This window comes from Terrapene carolina, unplaced genomic scaffold (assembly GCF_002925995.2).
Source record: "Terrapene carolina triunguis isolate 2854851 unplaced genomic scaffold, T_m_triunguis-2.0 Scaffold194, whole genome shotgun sequence".
In the NCBI taxonomy this organism is placed as follows: domain Eukaryota; kingdom Metazoa; phylum Chordata; order Testudines; family Emydidae; genus Terrapene; species Terrapene triunguis.
Genome location: NW_020664545.1, coordinates 8,140,846 through 8,161,274, shown reverse-complemented (window position 1 = coordinate 8,161,274; position 20,429 = coordinate 8,140,846). Strand labels below are relative to the sequence as shown.

The window sequence follows — 20,429 nt, the reverse complement described above, 5'->3', positions numbered from 1 at the left end:
TGCCTCCATACCCCTTACCCCATCTATACCCCTCATGCCTCCATACCTCATCTATATCCCTTACCCCATCTATACCCCTCATGCCTCCATACCCCATCTATACCCCTTACCTCATCTATACCCCTTACCCCATCTATACTCCTGTCTCCATACCCCTTACCCCATCTATACCCTGCCTCCTTAACCCATCTACACCCCTCATGCCTCCATACTCCTTCACTTTATAGCCCCTGTAATCACCTCTTCCTCTCTATTCAATACCCCATAGTCCCCTCCTCACCCCAGAATTCCCTTCTATAACCCATGCCCGTTAGTCCACCATACACACCCCCCCCCGTTCTCTATTGCCCCATCACTCCTCTTAGATCCCTTCCATGTCCACTATACTCCCCTCCCTGCCCCCATTCTCCCCCCGTGGCTCCCCCCCCCCATCCCGCCTCGCTTCCATACTCCCCCGCAGAGCCCCAGACCCCTCACCCCGCGCACCTACACTCCCCTCGGCCCCTCCCCACACACATCCCCCGGGTCACACCCCTCCACTACCCCCCCCCAATCCGCCCCGCGTGCCCAGGCAGCGGCCCAATCCCGTTACTTCCCAGGCCCCACCCCGAGCCCCGATTGGAGGGGACAGTGAGTGGCAGGCCCGGGAGCCAGTGCACTGCGGGATTGCGGAGCGGCGGGGCGGGACATCCTGCGGGCCGCGGGCCAGTCTCCTGCCGCCCCCCCCCACCCCCCGTTTCCCTGGCGGTGCCAGCGGCCTAGGCCTCTGCTGCGGCCTGTCGCCCCTCCCCCCCCCGGAGCCCCGGCCCGGCCCGGCCCGGCTCGGCTCGGCTCGGACCCGCCATGCCGCACAGCTTCAAGCCCGGAGACCTGGTCTTCGCCAAGATGAAGGGGTACCCGCACTGGCCGGCCCGGGTGAGACCCCCAGCCCCGGGGGGGACCCCCTAGCCCCCAGCCCCGAGGGAAGCCCCAGCCCCGAGGGGAGCCCCCCTAGCCCCAGCCCCGAGGGGGAGCCCCCGCCCCGGCGGGACCCCCTAACCCCAGCCACGGGGGGAGCCCTAAGTGCCTCTCATGAGCCCCCCCCACCCCTAGGGGACCCCATTCCCTTCCCTAAGGAAGACCTTTAGCTCTCAATGGGGAGATTCTTGGGGGGGGACCCCTAGTCCAGCCTGTGGTCTGGGCCTACTCTGCACTGGGGAGTGGGGTGCAGGTGATGGAGTGCGGGGTGGGGATTGTGGGGAGCAGGGCACGCGGAGGTAGAGGTGATGGGGTTCAGGGGTAACGGGGCAATGTGTCTTGGGGTGCAGAGGAGGAGCGACAGAGAGGCGATTATGGTGTGGTCATTGAGATGGGGCGCCAGGAGGCAAGGTGTTGGATTGTGGGGTGCAGGGGTGGGTACTGGGGAGATGGGGTGCAGGGGGTAATGGATCATGGGATGCAGAGGTGGGTGTTAAGGGGAGGTGGGGGTATAAGGAAAGATGCAGGGGTGGGTGTTGGGGAAGATGGTTGCAGAAGGGCAAGGTGATGGATTGTGGGGTGCAGGGGGTTGTGAAGAGATGGGGTGAGGAAAGGGATAGATTGGGGTAAGTGGGTATGGAGTGGGGATCAAGGATGACAGTCTCAGGGGTAGTCAGTTATTTTTTGTCAAGGTCCAAATTTCTTGGTCAAGGTCCAGACTCCAGGGAAAATAATAAAAAAACCCGCATCAATAATGATAAGAACATAAGAACGGCCGTACCGGGTCAGACCAAAGGTCCATCTAGCCCAGTGTCCTGTCTATCGACAGTGGCCAATGCCAGGTGCCCCAGAGGGAGTGAATCCAGGCAATGATCAAGTGATCTCTCTCCTGCCATCCATCTCCACTCTCTGACAAACAGAGTCTAGGGACACCATTCCTTACCCATCCTGGCTAATAGCCATTAATGGACTTATGATGATAATAAGTAAATAAAAAGATTTCGGGGTCTGTTCAAAAGCGTCTGGTGGTCTGGATTTGGCCTGCAGTCTGCCTATTGACTGCCCCTGGTCTGCAGCAGGAAGGGGAGGTTCTTAGAGACACGGGATCCGGGGGGGGTGCTGGATCACTGGAGGTGGGGGTGGTCATGGGCAGGTGGGAGTTACTGGTCTGTTCTTGAGTATCAGGTGATGGTATGCAGTGTGATGAGGTTGTAGGGTGACAGCATTGTGTGGCAACAGTGCTAGGAAGGGGTATGGATGAGACACACAGGGTGATGGTACCTGGTGGAGATGGAGTCAAGTGATGGTTTCTGGAGGGGATGGGGGTATTTTGGGTGTTGATGATCAGGAAGAGTCATTGTGTGTGGGGAACACCATGTGGATGAGAATGCCTTGGGTAGTGGTCCTGAAAAGTAAAGATGATTGGAAGCTGAGGGCGGGGCAGGGTCACCACAGTGTGACGGGGGTGTAGTGGCAAGACGCAACAGGCTGCAAATGCATGGGATTGGGATGTGGTGGATACCCGAGGAAGATTGTGGATGTTGGAGCTGGGAAGAAAATGCATGACCTACAATGTACCACAGGATCTTCTAGTGTATCTTTCCTAATTCGCGTGTGCACTGTGTGTACTTTGCTAGTGATAGAATATGGGGCTCCAGTAGAACTTGGAGGATGCTGACATTGCTGGAGTCCCAGTCTGCTCTGATTTATCTCTCTCCCTCCCCTGGGGGGCCCTTTCCTGTGAAGAGTTCCCCAATGTGCGAGGTCACCCACTTGCATGTACGCTCCCACTTTTCTGTAATCACAGATCCAGTAACATTCCTGGGCTCCTGCCTAGAAGCTGGGCCCCTGGCTATGCCATGTGCAAGTGACTGACTGGAGCCAGTGGGACATGCGGGAAGGCAGGGTTTCCTGTGCGTTAAGGGCCAATCGCCTCAGGCCTGATTGCCTCCCAGCAGCCTGGGTTTTTCCTATAGCCTGTCTCCAGCCAGGAAGGACCGTTCAGGGCCCCCTGCTGGAGCAATCTCCCTCCTTCTAAGTAGGGCTGGATGGGATTCTCTTGGGAGTCCTTCCATGTGCTCTTACTGGTAGCCCAAGCCAGGCACCTGTGTCCCCCCTCCACCTCTGTGTGCAGAGCCTGTAACCTGTGCAGCATTCCCAGCCCTAAAGAGATTGAACCAAGGCTTAGGATAGAGCTCTTGCAACATCGCAGCTGGAGTTGGTTCCCTGCTGTTACTTGCCAACAGCTGCTTGGCCATAAAAATTACCTGAGAATTCAGTGTGCAGAAGGCTCCCTTCCTCCGTGTGTTATTGCAGTGCGTGTGTGAAACAGCCAACCTCGGCTTTGTATCAGCTGCACCCTAATCTGCCATCTCTGACCACCTCCTGCTTTGTGCTTCGTTTCAGATTGATGACATAGCAGACGGCGCCGTGAAACCCCCGCCGAACAAGTACCCCATCTTCTTCTTTGGGACGCACGAGACGTAAGCCCCACTGTCCACGTGATTTCCTTGCCGTTGTCCACTTCCCGGCAGCTTGGGACTGACCTCTGCTTTGTTCCCCCCCCCAGAGCCTTCTTGGGACCTAAGGACCTGTTCCCTTATGACAAGTACAAGGACAAATACGGGAAGCCAAACAAGCGAAAAGGCTTCAATGAGGGATTGTGGGAAATCCAGAACAACCCCCATGCCAGTTACAGTGCTCCTCCGGTGAGTGTGAGAGCACAACTTATGTGTGGTCAGCCGTGACTAGGGGCTCTGCGCACATCTGTGCTTTGTGCCTTCAAATAACCTTTCCTCCTTTTCCCACTGCCTGTCCCTGTGGCACTGGAAAGCTTCCATGTCAAAAATCTCCTTTCTACCCCTCCTCACACCTGCTTTACGGATGCCTAATCTGAGGCACAGCGTTGAAGTGACTTGTCCAAAGCCACAGAGGAAATCTGTGTCTGAGCAAGAATTAGAACTGCAGAGTTCCTGGCTTGCAGTCATGTGCTCAGGCTGTCAGATGATGTCAGTCTCTTCATTGGCGTCAGAGCACCTGAACCAAAGGCCACTGAAGTCACTAGCATGGTTCCCATTGACTTCTATGAGCTTTGGATCAGACTCCGAGAAAGCTGTTTACAGTCCAGTGTTTCAGTGTGTGAGGGACACTATATATAATCATTATTGAATGATACAATTTATTACATAGTGATCTTCCTAAAGGTATCCAGAGCTGCTTCATATATACTTGGTCTGAAGAGACAAAGTAAGGCTTTAAGGTGAGATATAGAGGAGATGGGGTCGGCACCCTTTCAGAAGCGGTGTGCCGAGTCTTCATTTATTCACTCTGATTTAAGGTTTCGCGGGCCAGTCATACATTTTAACGTTTTTAGAAGGTCTCTTTCTATAAGTCTATAATATATAACTAAACTATTGTTGTTTGTAAAGTAAATAAGGTTTTTAAAATGTTTAAGAAGCTTCATTTAAAATTAAATTAAAATGCAGAGCCCCCCCGGATCGGTGGCCAGGACCCAGGCAGCGCGAGTGCCACTGAAAATCAGCTCACGTGCCGCCTTCGGCACACGTGCCATAGGTTGCCTACCCCTGGCTTAGAGGAAGACCGTTTCAGACCGAAATGAGCAACAACCCCCCACCCAAACTGTGGCAGAGTTCGAGAGAGAGGCCATAGATTGCAGTGAACAGGCACAAGAGATGGCTGGATACAAGGGCATAGATATAGAGTGAGATGATTCCGTGGAGAGTTTTGAGAGCAACTTAACATTGGCTACAGAGATGAGTGGGAAATCATTGAATGTAAGAGAAGCTGGGGTGACAAAGTCCTGGTGTCTGGAGCTAGAGGCTGTTCTGGACCTTCCTGAAGTTCCCAGAGCAGGGTTTTAAGACGCCATTAAAGCGAGGCCTGCAGTAGTCAAGGCAGCAATTAATTAAGGCAAAGGTAAGGATTTCAGCAGTAATGGGCTTGAGGAAAAGATGAACTTCGGGATTGTAAAGGTGGAAAGAAAAATTTGGAGTCAAGAGTGACTTCAAGATTTTTGGTCTTGGGAGCAAAGTTAAGGAGAACGCTGGGAGCATCAAGGACGTAGGGCAAAGACGGCTCCTTACCCAGAGGGAAGGATTCCGGTAGTAGGAAACTGGACGTGGCAGTCGTGACAGAAATGGGAGATTGAGTGAAGGAAAACGGAGAGCTTGGTCATCATCGCCATAGATATGATGTGCACGCTTGAAGTGAGGCATGAGATCCCTAGGTGGGGCCTTTTGAGGTACACCTCTACCCCGATATAACCCTGTCCTTGGGAGTCAAAAAATCTTACCGCGTTGTAGGTGAAACCGCGTTACATCGAACTTCCTTTGATCCGCGGGAGTGTGCAGCCCTGCCCCGCCGAGCACTGCTTTACCGCGTTATATCCAAATTCATGTTATATCGGGTCGCGTTAGATCGGGGTAGAGGTGTATAATAATGGGATGACAGGAAGTTGTGAAGTCTTCACTGCGGATGGTTAAAGGGGCAGGCAGGGCGGCGGGATTCAAACTAGGAGAGCAGAGGGCTGGTGAAATCCAGCCCCTCATGGGAAACTTTCAAATGGGAAAGTATCTGCAGCTGCCCTGGGATAAAGTATCTTGGGCAGAAGGATCTGTGCTCAAAGGCTCATCAGCCCCCCTAAGAGGAGTCACTCACTTATGAAGGGATCGAAAGCTAGAGTGGAACCGGTCGAGAATGTTACTTTCAAGGTGGTGAGAGCAGGTCACCTTCTTCAGTACCTTGTGGAGAAAAGGAAAGCTGGAGTTTGGCTCACCAGTGAGGAGGAGTCAAGTAGGGTTGTCAGAGGGGCCATATGATAGCAATACCTTCAGCACAGCATGGTGAAGGTGGGATCATGAGGGCAGAGTGCAGCACGAGTTGACCCCAGAGATGGAAGGGGATCCAGCGGGGAGTTGTCTTTGTTCGTCAATGATCTAGATGGGGATGGCGTACAAAAGGGTTATGGAGGGGATTTTACGGGGTTTGGCCAAGGGGCGCTTAAAGGGGCTATAGAACAGTGGTTCTCAACCAGGGGGACGTGTACCCTTAGGGGTACTCAGAGGTCTTCCAGGGGGTCCATCAACTCACCTAGAGACTTGCCTCGTTTTACAACAGGCTACATAAAAAGCACTAGCGAAGTCCGTACAAACTAAATTTTCATAGACGATGATTTGTTTATACACCTCTACCTCGATATAATGCTGTCCTCGGGAGCCAAAAAATCTTACTGCATTATAGGTGAAACCGCATTATATTGAACTTGCTTTGATCCGCCGGAGTGTGCAGCCCCCCACCCCACCCCCACGGAGCACTGCTTTACCATGTTATATCCGAATTCGTGTTATATCGGGTCGCATTATAACGAGGTAGAGGTGTATTTCTCGATATACTACACACTGAAATGTAAGTACAATATTTGGATTCCAATGGATTTCTTTTATAATTATACAGTAACAGTGGGAAAGTCAGCCATTGTTCAGTAATAGTGGCAGTGCCGCTTGTGTATTTTTGGGTCTGATTTTGTCAGCAAGTCGTTTTGAAGTGAGGTGAAATTTGGGGGTACGCAAGACAAATCAGACTCCTGAAAGGGGGACAGTACTCTGGAAAGGTTGAGAGCCACTGCTGTAGAAGCAGTTTCATTAAAAGGTCAACATGACCCTGTCCCTTATCACGGCTCTCCCCCTTAAGTGCGGGTTCTAGCTTGCTGTCAGCAGGGGAGTTAGGACAGAACTCTGAGGGCAGCTGTTCATGTGGCAATGTGAGGCTCAATCCTCTCCATCGTGCTTAGCTCTCTTATTCCCTGCTTCCTTGCTGTGCTGACGTGTATTGTGAGACCTGCTATTGAGCAGTAACCCCTAACCTTTCCATTTCTTTGCCCCTTCAGCCAGCGAGCTCCTCAGACAGCGAGGTTCCCGAGAACGACCCGGTGGCAGGAAGTGATGGAGGAGAGGAGGAAGACGAATCGGCTGCTGTGGCAGTTGCCGCTGTTGCTGCAGCGGCCATGGAGAAGCTAGACAGCGATGAGGAGTCCGACAAGGGGAGTGACCACAGTGGGCTGAAACGAAAAGCGCTAGCTATGAAAGTAAGTTTGCCCCATTGCGATCGGGGAGGGGGGAGGGAGGAGGGGAAATCGCCTGGCTAGGAATAGGAGGACAATTACATTTATATAACGGGTTTGCACATGACTCACGAAGCACTTTAGAAATTGTATATGGGCCAGTCACATCACCCACTACTTAGCTGCTGTGATCCACCCCAGAGGTCGCTGCATTTATCTTGGGGCAGCCGCACCGCACAGCAGGGTGTTTTTAGGAAGGACGTGAAAACAAGTTCTCCTGTTGATACTCTAGAGGGAAATTAGAGAGAATCCCAAGTTCAGAGGTAGCCAAGACACGAGGTCTGACGTAACCAGCTCTGTTTACGCACACACGCACTGGTATCGATCAGAAGACTCTGTCACAGTGTGTAGACAGTGCATGGGATCAGGCATAAGTTCTGTGTACCTGTAGGCTGCATGCTGGCTGTTGTTCTGAGTTTATTATAGAAAATAGTAAGGAGAGTGGTGGTTAAAGCCCTGCTCCATTAGGTTTCGTTTGATCTTGTGGGCAGAGAGGGCAGCAGTGAGGAATATACCAGCTTGCGGCAGCTGTTACGTTGATGTTTCTCTGATTTCAGATGCCAGTGGCTAAACGACCCCGGAAATCCTCCAGCGACCTCGACCAGGGCAGTGCGTCTCCCTCGGAAGAGGAGAACTCGGAAAGTTCTTCTGAGTCAGAGAAAAATAGTGACCAGGTGAGCAAGTGGTTTACAGGTTCCTCCGTGCTGCAGTGGTTTGGATGGGGTGGGCAGGTTCTGCTTAACTAACCGGATCCTGGCGAGAATATAGGACGAGGCGCACTCTGCTTATGCCCTCTCTTATGTCCTCACCGTGCAGGACACAACTTGTCAGCTAAATGGGCCGCATGAAGCATGGGGGATAGAATTTGGAATAGTCTGCTATAGACATATACACATACACTCTACCACTTGTGCTCAAGCAGTGTCTCCATAAATGGTTAGTAGTAGTAGAGCGCATATGCTCTGTAGACCTTCAGTCACTAGCGATGTAATCCCAGCCCTCCGAGCCTGTCTCATTGCTGCTCCGGAGGGGCAGTGGCACGCCACGTTACAGCACGCATACCATGTGCCTAGTGCCGTTACATGCCTGGCTTCCCCTTTCACAGGGCATTGACGAGAAGACACGCCCCTTTGCTCTGACAATAGCACCCAGTGCAGCGGCTCCTGCCTGGTGGCGCTGCCCCCCTGATGTTTCTCTTTGCCTCCCCTGCTGGCTTAGTGCAGTCGCCAATTCCTTCCATGAGCGCTGAGTCCAGCCCAGGGCTTGGGCATCTCTGGGTGGTGACAGCAGGCAGCACAGGTTGGCATGGTGTGTGGAACGCCAGCCTAGTCTTCAAGGCCTGCCTTCATGCCACTTGGCGCTGACTGGCTGGGCACCTGTGTGCCAGTCTTTCTCCCACTGTTCTCCAGCTTTGTGAAAAGTCATGTCTTTCTGGGTCTCTGCTCTTTCTAAGGTGCCCAACGCGTCTTTGCTGGGACATCCTTGTCCCAATTAAGACTGGACAGCTTGTTTGTTCTTGGGTTGACAAGCCCCTGTGCTTTGGGGCAGCACCTGTGGTCTGCGGAGATCAAAGTCAAGGGCTGTTGGATAATGAGGAGGGGAAGGAGTTTGAGTTGGAAGGGCTGACCTGGAGCCATTCTTTACCCCCCTGATGCCACCCAAGGGTATATCCAGAAGGTGCCCTCACTTCTCACTGTCTGGGCATGGGGGTTACTGCTGAGAGTGGTGGGGTGATGCTCCCACAGCCAAAGTGAGGCCTTTCCTAATTCAAATATGTCCATCCCTTCCCAGGACTTTACTCCAGAGAAGAAGTCAGTGACCAGAGCTCCCAGGAGGGTGTCTGCAGGCGGAAGGAAGAAAAAGGTAAGAGGCCCTTGAAGTGAGCAGCTCTGCCCCATTGCTAGTCCATTCTCCCTGCGGGTTAGCCCCTTGGCTTTGCCAGTCGGCGTCCAGCACAGATTGTGGCTAGCCAGTCAGACAGACCCCTTCTACCTGAACGGAGGTGGAAAGGAATTCCAAACACACAGGGTAGCTGAGAGGAATGGAAGAGACTAAATTTCGGATTCCATGTTGCCCACAGGAATGAATGAAGAGGGGAGCGGAGGCAGGAGGATTAGGAGGGGTGAGCGGGAACAACAGGCTTCCTGCACGTGGATTTGATGAGTTGGGTGAGCAGCAAGAAGGGATAGTCATAGATTTTAGTGGGGTCTTCTGGCCTTGTGATCATCTAGTCTGACCTCTTGCATAACAAAGGCCTCGGTGACTAAACCGACCATTTCACTATGTGATGTGTGCTGATAACAGAACTGTGTGTGTGCGGATTTGCCAGGGCATCCCCCCTAGCCTTCCCTTAGACACTGATCCATTACCTAAGGGAGTTGGAGGTAGATTTCCCCCTTTCGTCCCACTTATGGTTCCCATGGGAAGGCAGTTCAGCTCCCCTCCTCTCTGACCCGCGCACGGATCCCCCTCAACGTTCTCTCCTTTGCTCACAGAAGGTGGATTCGGGGTCCGACTCGGACTCCAAGGTGGATTCGGAGGAGGAAAACGAGACAGTGGACGTGACTAAGTCGGACTCTGACTCGGACTCCGACTCGGACGTGTCTGTGAAGAAGGTTCCGCGGGGCAGGAAGCCAGGTAGGGCTGAAGGGGAGATATCCAGGCTTCTTCCAGCTCTTCCCAGGCAGTTCTGGAAGGGACCTGGGCTGGGTGGGTTCTGCAACCCACCTTTGTGTGGGAGCCTTCATTAATCCCTGCCCCAATAGATGGACTGAAACCCAGGCCCCCGTGGACTGGGTTACCCTTCCTTCACGCACGCTGCGTCTGGCTGTCAGAGGGAGTGGGAAGGAGACTGTCCTGCGGTGCTGAACGCCTGATCCCTTGTGTCTTGTAGCTGAGAAGCCGCCCCCAAAGCCTCGCGGCAGGAAACCAAAGCCTGAGAGAGCTCCGACTAGCTCCAGCAGCGACAGGTGAGAGCCGAGGCCCTGGCGAGGGGCACCAGGGACTGGCTGGGATGCCTGCTCTGGTATTCAGACGCTTTAATCTCCTTTGGCGCAGAAGCAGAGGAGTGCGGCCCGGGGCTTGGGTCGCTGAGCCCAGGGTCTGTGTGGGATCGGCTTCTCCCAGGAGGTAGCCAGGGCATCTCACTGGTGTCCGGTCTCAGTTGTCAGCTGGGGTGGGGGATCTTTCGTGTTGGCACAGGGGAGTCCTGACTCGATGAGCAGAGTTTGGCCAGTGAGTACGATTCTTGACTCTGCCACAGACTTCCCTAGTCGCCTGGTCTCTCTCTGGCTCAGTTTCCCCATCTGTGAAAACGGGGATAAAATGACAAACCTCGGTCCCGGGGGTGTTCCGAGGACAAGTGCATGAATAAATGGGAGGCGCTTGGGCACCACGGAGAGGGAGAGCTCTCGCCTGGGCTCTTTAGTGCAGGGACTGTCAGGTACAAAACATTTGTCCAGCACCCTGCACGTCAGGGCCTCGAGGAGCTGCTACGGTATAAATGTTTAATAATAATGGGGCCCATGTCAGTGCCTAGATAGCTAGCAAGGAGGGGCAGTAGCTTTGGTTGCCACCAGGGGGATGCCTCATGTGAGCTGCGTGGCAATCGCTGCCAGACAGTCTCCGCTCTGTGCAGCCCTTCTGGCTGTGGGCTAGAAAGAGTTTCCTGGGATAACTCTAGGAGCATCGCTACACTGGCAAAGCTTCTTAGTGCAGACTCGGCCTATACCGCGAGGGAGAGCTTTTGCTGGTGTAGCTTGTACTGGTTCCCCAAGCAAAATAAGCTATCGCGGCCGAAGTCTAAGTGCAGCTACACCAGGACTTTAGGAAATCCCACCCCTAACCGACATTGCAAACCAGCCAATGCTTCCAGTGTAGACCTGGCCTACCGGCGAGGGGGATGTGAAGGGGCCGGACCTGACAAGACTCCAGACAGGCTTAGTTATCCAGAAGGGTGTGGAGCGTAGGGAGGAGAACGCAGGGTCCAGAGGGATTTGACCCATACGTACCAATTGCAGCCCAAACTGAGGCTGGAAGTGTGGATCTCGGCTGGTTCGCAATTCTGTGGGACAGGAATCCCACTCCTGCAGCTGGCGCTAATTGGGCTCCCACTGGCAGCCTGGGCAGAGGGACCAGGGATTGCATAGGACCTGGAGACGGAACTAATGCAGAGCTCTCTCCAGATCGGGGCTGAGGCACTGGCGGGGCGCTGAGCGGGAAGCGTGCACCGCTGGGGATAACCAGAGGCCTTCAGTCTCCAGGGCTGTCAGGCTGGCCTCTCTTGCCAGCTCCCCTTTCATTCAGAAAAGGGGCCCGTCCCGGGCGCAGGTGAGGGCAGTGAGTGATGGTAACTCTGCAGCTGCTTGGTGGCCTCAGACCTCTGCAGGGCAAGGGCATGTCCAGTGGCCCATGCTCCACGGTCTACTGAAAATCTGACGCTGCAAAAAGTTCATGTACCAGGGAGCAAGGCTGGTGCTTCTCCCCAGTGTACGGGAGGCACAGAGCTCCGCGGCACCTACAGGATTCTGTGGAAGCAGGGCTCAGAGCAGGGCTGGAGGGTGCACGGGCCCCGTCTCCACAGCGGGTTTCCTGTTCCCCGTGATCCATTTCCCTCTGTCCCCGACAGTGACAGCGACAGCGACGTGGATCGCATCAGCGAATGGAAGAGGCGTGACGAGGAGCGCCGCCGGGAGCTGGAGGAGAAGAGGAAGAGGGAGCAGGAGGAAGAGATCCGCAGGCTACGGGAGCAGGAGAAAGAGGAGAAGGAAAAGAAGAAGGAGAAGGCGGAGAAGGGGGAGGAGGCGCACTCAGACAGTGACAGCAGCATGGATGACGAGGTGGCCAAGAAAGGCAAGAAGATCCGAGGCAAGGACCAGTTGTCATCGGACTCTGACTTGGAGCTGGAGAAAGAGGTGAGCACGTGGGACCGGGGGGATCCGGGCCTCCAGGCCGCCCATTCGCAGCCAGTGATCCCGTGGGAAGTGAGTTTGGGGGCACCGCTGAACCCCTCCTGTGATTGGCACTAAACCTTTGTTGGTCTCAGAGAAGCCGAGGAGGCGGAGTGCCCCTCTCACCCCTGAGATGGTTCTCTCCCAGATGGAGGGGCGTGGGGAAGGGTTGGAGTCAGGGAAGCTCACCCTGCTGCTGCCTGTGTGAAGTCGTTCCTGCACTGCTCAGGAAACTCTCAGGCCAGACCTAGGAGGAACCTGTCGTGCTGAATGTCCCAGACGTGCCCCCTGCTGGTGTCTCGCCCAGGTTAGCTGAGGGCTGGCACGGCTGCTCCAGTCAGCATGGATGAGCAGCTACCAGAGTTGCGAGAGGTGGGCGGGACGGAGCCACCTGGATTTAGTTTTGTTAACGAACTCCTCCGCAGAGGCTCGCAGGTGAGCTGTTGAACCAGGCTCTAGCTGCTTGCTGTCTGGGAGGATCCCACGGCACCCTTCGTGGGGGGAGCTGTTAGGTCAGCCCTGAATCCTGGCTCCATTCTAACGAGGGCACATATGTTCTGCCTCCCTAAACTTTGTTGGGAGGTTCAACTGGGTGCTGGATACTTCTTCACTTCCTGTCCTAGCCTGTTGTGTAGCATTGCTGGAAGCTGCGTAACAGCTTTCACGTTCCACCCCAGAGCTGGCTGCATTTCGTTGGTTGAAGTGATGTCTGCGCATCAGTTTGTGGAGGGCTTCAGGAAATTGGATTGGAAAACGCTCTGAATGTGATTCCTTTGCTGTATTTGGACCGGCCAGAGCAGTTCCTGAGTATAGCCAGCGCGGGGCCCAGGCATGGCAGGAAATGGAGCAGGGCTTTGTAGCAGCAGTTACACTAGCACTCAGATGGAATTTCTGCACGAATTCTGCCCGTTTGGCGCGTGAGGGCAGGAGGGCTGCCCTGAGCTGCCAGTGGCCTTGTCATGGCATTTCATGCCTGCCTAGGGTGGATGCTCTTGCATCTATGACTTCAGTTAAAGTGCCAGGCAAGGTCCTGGAGAGAAGCCTCTCCCCTTAAGACAGCAGTGACCTCCTCTGGTACCAGCTTGATGGCCCTGGAGACTGAAGTGCTGTCCCTTGACCGTGGCCAGCAATGCATATGTTACCCCTCCACCCCACCAGAGTGCCTCGTCTCCAACCTTGGGGTAAAAGGGGATCACAGTCTGCACAGCCCATTTGTCTCTGTGCTGAGACTAGTTAGTTGTAGGGGTGTGGGGGTGTATGTGACATGGACCATTGGTTGCTGGGAGGGGACAGAGACCTATCAAACTCATTTCACACAAGACAGCCGCCGTATGGGTCACTAAACTTCTGGTCACTGCTGCCCCAGCCTAGATATGAACTGCTGAGCTCGAGGTGGAAATCTCCATAACCCGTCTGCCTAAGCCAGTTTTCTGAGCTCTCCAGGGGGGATAGGAGAGTCTGAAATGAGCAAATCTCCTTTCTCCTCTCCACTGCCAGAGAGAGAAGCTGTAAAATCAGTGTTGTCTCATGGCTGGAGCTGGGGATTTTGTGGTTCCCAGCTCTGCCACTGACTCACTGAGTAGCCTTGGGGAAAGTCACATCACACATCCATGCCTCAATTTCCCCAGCTGGAAAATGAGTATCTCAGGGGAGCTGTGATGTCTAATATCAGCAAAGAGCTGTGAGATCCTCTGGTAAAAGGCACTACAGTATATGTGTGCAAAGAGCGGTGCTTGGATACCATGCCAATGGAGCCTGTATAAGTACTGTGATTGAAACCATACCTCTGGTTACCAGAGCAGCACGTGGCTGTATTCTTAGCAGGGGGACAGGGTTCCGATTGGTCAGAGCCCGGTTCTAGGTGTTGCTGCAGAAGGCCGGGCGACCCTAAGCCAACCTAATTACTTCACTTGTCAGCTCTTTGGGGCAGAGACTTTCATATAATTGTGCTAGGCGCTGCACACGCCAACGGGCACCAGCTCTTGGCATCCCCACAACACAGACCGCACGCCAGAGGGGCTGGAATAGGACACCACCATCCTCTCCCCTCCTGCGGCAGCTCTCAGCATCTGCATTGTTCTCTTGTTGAAGGTAAAGAAGCCGCTGAAGAAGCAGCAGCCCTCAGAGTTGTCAAGGAAACCGAATCTAAAGGAGAAGAGGGGCCGATCGGAGGAGAAACCTCGCAACAAGTCAGCATCTTTCTGCCGCTCTCTCGATTCCTCCTTGTGGTTGGCCCCTTCCCCCTGGATGTGCAGTTGCTGTGGGGCTGGGTGTGGGGGGGAGAGTCTCTTCTTGTGCCTCCTGGCTGACCACTCCCCCTGATGGGTGGGGGGGAAGGTCCCCCTCCTGGAGCCCATGGCAGAGCTGCGCTAAGTATCTGCTTTCCAGGGAGGTGGCGAGGTTCTTCTCCCCTCCCGCGTTAAGAAGGGAAGGGAGGTGGTGCTGGAGCAAATCTTTAAGGCACCTCTGATCTATCTCTAACGTCATGTGCCTTTAACCGAGTCTGCCTCAGCTGGATGGTCCAAGCAGCCTGCAGGGCCGGTACCATGTAGGGGAGTGACATGGTCACAGGCCTCTCTAAGCAAGGGAACATCTCCTGAGGCCTGCTGTCATTACTGGGTCTGTCCCTTCTCCGCTCCCAGGGAGAGGGGGCTGCAAGGAGTCAGGAACCGCTGATAGAGCCTTTAGGAGCCTGTTCCCCAGGAGAGGGGGGGCCCGTAATTTCCAGGCCTGAAACAGGAGTGACTCAGGTCCAGCATATAAGGCATGGGAGTGGGAATCAAGACCCTGGGTTCTACCCCTGCCTCTGCCACTCACCTGCTGTGTGACTTGGGCAAATCACTTTGGGACACCTCAGAAGTGGCCTGTAAGCTTTCGATCCCTGGAGCCCGATTCTCCAGAGGTTCAGAGTACCCCCAGCTCCCACTGACTTCCACAAGCTAAGGGCACTCAGCCCTTCGGCAAATCAAGCCCAAGATGTCACCGGCTGGGCTTCAAACACTGGGACATGTCTGAGAACGTGGGCCTTAGTCCCTCCTGTGCCTCAGGGTTCCTGTTTGTAAAACGAGGATAAAGACTCTCGCCCGCCTTGGTGAAGTGCTTTAAGAGCCAAGGCTGAAAGTGCCCAGCAGCAGCATTATTTCTGCCCGGAGAGCTGGTGCAGCCTTTCCCCCTTATTTAATGCACCTGGAGTAAGCCAAGCCCTAAGCAGGTGGTACCAGGGCCATGTGTGCTGCCATGTAAACCAGATGGGTAAAACTCTGCCAGGAAGGCTGGGCGTCCCCCTGCCCTCGCCAGTGAGAAGTGCAAGCCAGGGCAGTGGGTGCAACTCCTAACCGGGGTATTTCTAACTTGCAGAGGTGCCAATGAGCAGCTTCTTACACTTGTTTCCTTAATCCGCTGCAGACCCTTAAGAGTGGAACGAGGCCGGAGAAAGTCTGACGCGATCCCAGAGAGGAGGATGGAGAAGAAGAAGGGTGAGAGCAGGTTACTTCTGGGGAGGGGGAAGGACTCTCCTGCTCAGTTAGCCTGACCTGGGGCATGGGGTGCGGAGAGCGTCTCCCCAAAAGAGGTCCAGTGTGTTGCTCTGATTTGGCTCTTCAGTGCAGAGCTGCTGGGGGCCCTCCTGGCTGGCTGTAGGAGGCGTCTTTGGAGTTCAAGCAACGTGCCCAGCTCAGGATAACCAAGCGACGATGACTCTGATGTTAGCCCATTCCCAACCCTTCCTGCTTCTGGGGAGACTCTGCATACTGCCTGTTCCCAGGAGGCCAGGGGTCGTATCGAATCAGAGCTGAAGGCCCCGGATGCCCTGCGCACATTCTCTGTGCTTTCAAACGCTCAGTGTCCTGCTGGTGTCCAGCAGTGTAGAGACGAGTTAAAGCCAACCAAGAGGGGCTAATGCCTTGGCCTCTTTATTTTACATGATCTTAGAGCCCACAATTGAAGAGAAGCTTCAGAAACTTCACAGCGAGATCAAGTTTGCCCTGAAAGTTGATAATCCGGTGAGTACCAGCCGGTGGGAGAGGGCTGGGGAGGGGATTAAAGTCTAGTCCTTCATCCAGAGTGGTCCCTCCTGCTTGGGTGTCCCCGGACTATCAGCGACTGGGGTCTGTTCCTCCCGGCTCTTTGTGTCATTGACGCCTGTGCAAAGTGAGTGTTAAACTTTCCCTGATTAGAACCCTCCGCCCCTGGTGGAGCACTGTAGGTCCACTCCACAGGCCTCTGTGACCACACAGGATGCGAGTCTGAGCAGGACCAGACGCTGTTGTCTTTGGGCATCTGTCAGCTTTTAATAGTCAGTGGATTGCTGAATGAGCTTGTAGGCTTGAGGCCCTCAGAATCTGCCTCCACTCTTAGCTTTGTGGAGTACTCTCTGGCTTTCATGCTATTCGGGGGTGCCCAGCCTTAAATGTTGACATCTGTGGGGGGTTCCCTGGTCCTCCTCTTCCTCCGAATAACCTCCATCTGAGCCAGTTCCAAGATCTGTTAGCATGTTCTTCATGCTGCCTATTAACCGTAGTGTCCTATTATTGTCTGAGATATCTGCTGCCTGGGGATGGACTCATTGATCAGATTGGTCTCTTCCATGTCGAACTCCTACAGTCCTAAGTGATACATTTGATTCCGCACTGTTTTAAAGGAGCAATACTCAGCTTTGCCACTAGATGGTGCCAAAGGTGATTTTTATTTCTCCCTGGGCTCTCCTTACCTATCTCTGAGAATTCCCCGGCTTAGCTCCCAGCTGCTACCCAGCTGTGCTCTCTGCTGATAGGCAGCTTCGCTACAGTGCCTACCTGATGTGGATCAATGCCGGATTTTGGGGGGGGAGGCAGTAGCGGCACAGCTGAAGGTGGGGATGGGTTGCCTAGTGGGCGTCAGCTCCTGGTGAGGCTCGGTTGCCTCGTTAAGGAGAAAGATCAGGGTCTCGGGAGAGGGACAAAGATGAGTCTGTGTGGCAAGTGCCATAGACTTTGGATCTAAGTCTAAGAGGTTCTTCAGCCTCTTTATCGGTGTCTCTGCTCCCCAGCCTCTCCAAGGAGAGGGAGAGATCCTGGGGTTGCCCTGCTGCATGAAGCCTGAGAGGGGATGGAATAATCCACTAAGTAACTTCACTGAGCGCTCCTTGAGTCCCTGCCACCTCCTCTGCCTGGTGGAGATAAATCTCTGATCTCTCTCTACCTGCAGGATATCAAGAGGTGCCTGAATGCGCTGGAAGAGCTGGGAACCCTGCAGGTCACCTCTCACATCCTCCAGAAACACACTGATGTGGTGGCTACACTGAAAAAGGTACGATGGAGGTGGGATAAGGGAGGCGTGTGTGGGGATGAGAGCGCCTTTCTCTGGGACAGGGGGCCCGTCTGTGGCCAGCCCCGCCTCACTGTGTGTATGTGACAGATCCGTCGCTACAAAGCTAACAAGGACGTGATGGAGAAGGCTGCCGAGGTTTACACCCGCCTGAAGTCGCGCGTCCTGGGGCCGAAGATCGAGGTGAACCAGAAAGCCAACAAAACTGGGATGGAGAAAGACAAGGGGGACATGGAGAAGGGCCAGGAGAAGCTGTCGGGAGGGGAGGCCCCGAACGAGAAAGAGGAGGAGGAGACGAATGCTGGTAACTATAATTCGCGCTGCTGGGAGGGTCCCAACCTGCCTGGGCACACAGCAAACCCAGGATGAGGGTGGGGGCTCTTCTTTTGGGATGACTGCTCTGAGTCAAACACACAGACTGAAAGCAAAAGATGCTCCAGTGACTCAGCCCGCCTGTCCCGGGAGAGACTGGACCCTGAGTTTATCACTTGTGAAGCAGGGTCACTGTCTACCCAAGGGATTTCCTACTGCAGCGGCTCTCCTTGGAGGGCACAGAGGGCGGCAGGATCCTCCCTCGTGGGCTCGTTGGGGTGGGGGTGGGAGACGGGCAGGCTCATGGAGGGTCGCTCTCTGACGAAGCTCGGCACAGCATGGAAATGCTGGAGACGCCTGTCCTAGCAGCTGTAGCGATGCAGGTATTTGCAAGAGGCCTGCCTGAAGAAGGGGCGTGTTAATTCTTTGCCTCCAGCGCCCCACTGCTGCAGGTTACTCCCCAGACACCCGTGATGCCACCATTCGGTTCAGGGCTGTGGGGGTAAGAACACCCAAATGGCCAGGAGAGCGGGAGCATAGTCTACCTCCAAGATCTGCATGTAAACCTAAGGGAAGTGCCCTTCTTGCTAATTACAGCCCGACTGTCAGAGCCCAGTGGCCCCGGACTCATGCCTAATGCACAAATTAAATGCGAGATTCAAACCAGTGTGGAGCAAATGGGGGTAGCTTCACCTTTAGGTGGCCGCTTTAAATCTTCCCCAGGTGGATAGCGACCAAAAACTGTTGGTGCCTGTAGAGACCCCATCCGAGACCAGGGACCCATTGGGCTGCTCACCCGTATAGGCACAAAGCAAGCAATTCCCTGCGCTGAAGAGCTGACAAGCCAAGCATCGTCTGGTGGCTGTGGGTGCCCCGTTGTGGTGGCCCTTGGCCATGTTCCAGAATCCCCCCCCATAACTGGGGCAGCGGGCTCAGCAGAGGGTCCAGGGCCAGACCGATCTCTTCCCCTCTTAGCAGTGATGTATCCAGAGCATTGGTGGGATGGCGCTGAGCGGGGAGCTTTTCCCTGCTGCCGCTGTGCTGCGGACAACTGGAGAATTTTAGTCTCCAGGGCTGTGGAGCTGCCATCTTGGCTAGATCCCGAGAGAGAGAGAGAGACTCAGGAGGCAGGATGGCCTAATGATTAGATTAGCAGCCTGCGACTCATTTCCTTGCTCTGCCTCAGACTTCCCCCGTGACCTTGGGCAAGTCATTTAGCCCCGTCTCCCTCCGTACAATGGGATAATAGCTCATCCCTGCCTCACAGCTCCCTAAATTCATAAAAGACTGCAAGGCGCTCAGATCCTCCCATGACAGGGGCCAGGTAAGTACCGAAGAGAGCGGGAAAGAGAAAGCAACAGCTGCCATTGCTTCCAACAGGGAGCCAAGCATGCGAACGTGTGCGCCCATCTCCTCCTGTCCTCTCCCCCACTGTAGATCTGTCAGCCCCCGTAAACGGCGAATCCATGTCCCAGAAAGGGGAGAGCGTGGAGGAGAAGGAGCGAGACCAAGCCCAGGGATCTGGCGACGGAGAGCGAGAGGCATCCCCGGAAGACACACACGAGTGAGCACCCGCTTCTGGCTTGGGGACACTCGGTGGTAGGGGACCAGGGTCCTACCTGGTTCATCTTCTGAGGGGTGGGAGGCCGCAGATCCGTGGGGCCAAGGAGGCTGCGGGACGCGGTGATGCGTTGCTGCCTGCCACTGGGCACGGAGCTCCTCCAGAGCAGAAGCCTTCTACAAAGAGCGTCAAGGCCAAAGTCTCTGGGTTTTCTAGCACCGAAGGAGTCAGACGAGGAATCCCTGTTAGGCCAGCAAGTCTATTTCTAGGCTTCTGCAGGGTGGTTCCCCCTCTGTATGTGATCAGGTGTTTCTGCAGCCCCTCAGCCCCCAGCAACTGAGTATAAACCCTGCCAACCCGCGTGGCATGACTTCCTCCAGCCATCCTTGTGGGCAAGTGCATGTTAGCAGAGAGGCACCTGCCTGGGGACGATTGCTCTCTTCTCGGGTCTGTGGGCTTGGGGGCACCATGCCTGGGGCTAGGAACGTCAGTGTGACTGGGAGGAGGGGCAGTGTACTCACTGGGGTGTCCTATAACTGTCCGGTTGGGAGGGGGGTGTTGCTTGGATACCATGAGGAGGGGTGTGGATGGGTGGGAAGGGAGGCATGGATAGAGGGGTGGGAAATGGGGAGCAGGGAGAGTGGATGGCTGGAGGCGTGTGGCTGGGCAGGGAAGGGATACGTAGAGGGGTATGAATGAGGAGGGAAGGCGGATCCAGTAACCCCAAGCACCTGCCTCCTTGCTTCGCTCCCCGTGAGTGACAGTCGCTTCCTAGCTTGGAACTGAGGCAACTCGGTGACTTTCCTCTGCTCTCCCTGGCAGCGCGCAAGACTATCCCGAGATCAAAAGGCCCAGTACGGACAGGGAGCGGGTCCGCCTGGAGTCGGACTCCGTGGACGAGGAGGAGGACAGCTGAGGCCGTGGATCTCGCCCGGAGGAGAAACACTCGCAGGGTCTCTGCACTGAAGGCAGTGAAGGAGACTGGCTCTGCCTTGCCCCCATGTTTCAGAGTTACTTCACTAAGTCGCACCGTAGATGATGCCTAGGTCTTGTTCCCCTGCCCCTCCTGCTCCTGTGAAAGGAAAGAACTTCTGGGGAGGCTGTGCCGTATATTTGTATTTGTCTCCTTGTTTTTTTCCCCCCACCTAAATTCTTGTGATTTAAACCAACATGAACTGAATATAAAGGGTTTTTTAATGAAAAAATA

At 54.8% G+C, this 20,429-nt stretch overlaps 1 protein-coding gene across 1 annotated transcript; it reads left to right on the top strand.

The window, feature by feature from the left end:
• Positions 1 to 741: 741 nt before the first annotated feature.
• HDGFL2 (HDGF like 2) lies at positions 742 to 20,353 on the top strand. Its single transcript, XM_026654963.2, has 16 exons — positions 742 to 915; positions 3,364 to 3,440; positions 3,527 to 3,665; positions 6,863 to 7,060; positions 7,654 to 7,770; positions 8,888 to 8,959; positions 9,592 to 9,733; positions 9,990 to 10,065; positions 11,724 to 12,009; positions 14,137 to 14,234; positions 15,451 to 15,521; positions 15,976 to 16,046; positions 17,230 to 17,331; positions 17,440 to 17,653; positions 19,099 to 19,225; positions 20,045 to 20,353. The coding sequence occupies exons 1-16, from the start codon at positions 844 to 846 to the stop codon at positions 20,136 to 20,138; spliced, it is 1,956 nt and encodes a 651-aa protein (XP_026510748.1). The 5' UTR covers positions 742 to 843; the 3' UTR covers positions 20,139 to 20,353.
• Positions 20,354 to 20,429: the final 76 nt, after the last annotated feature.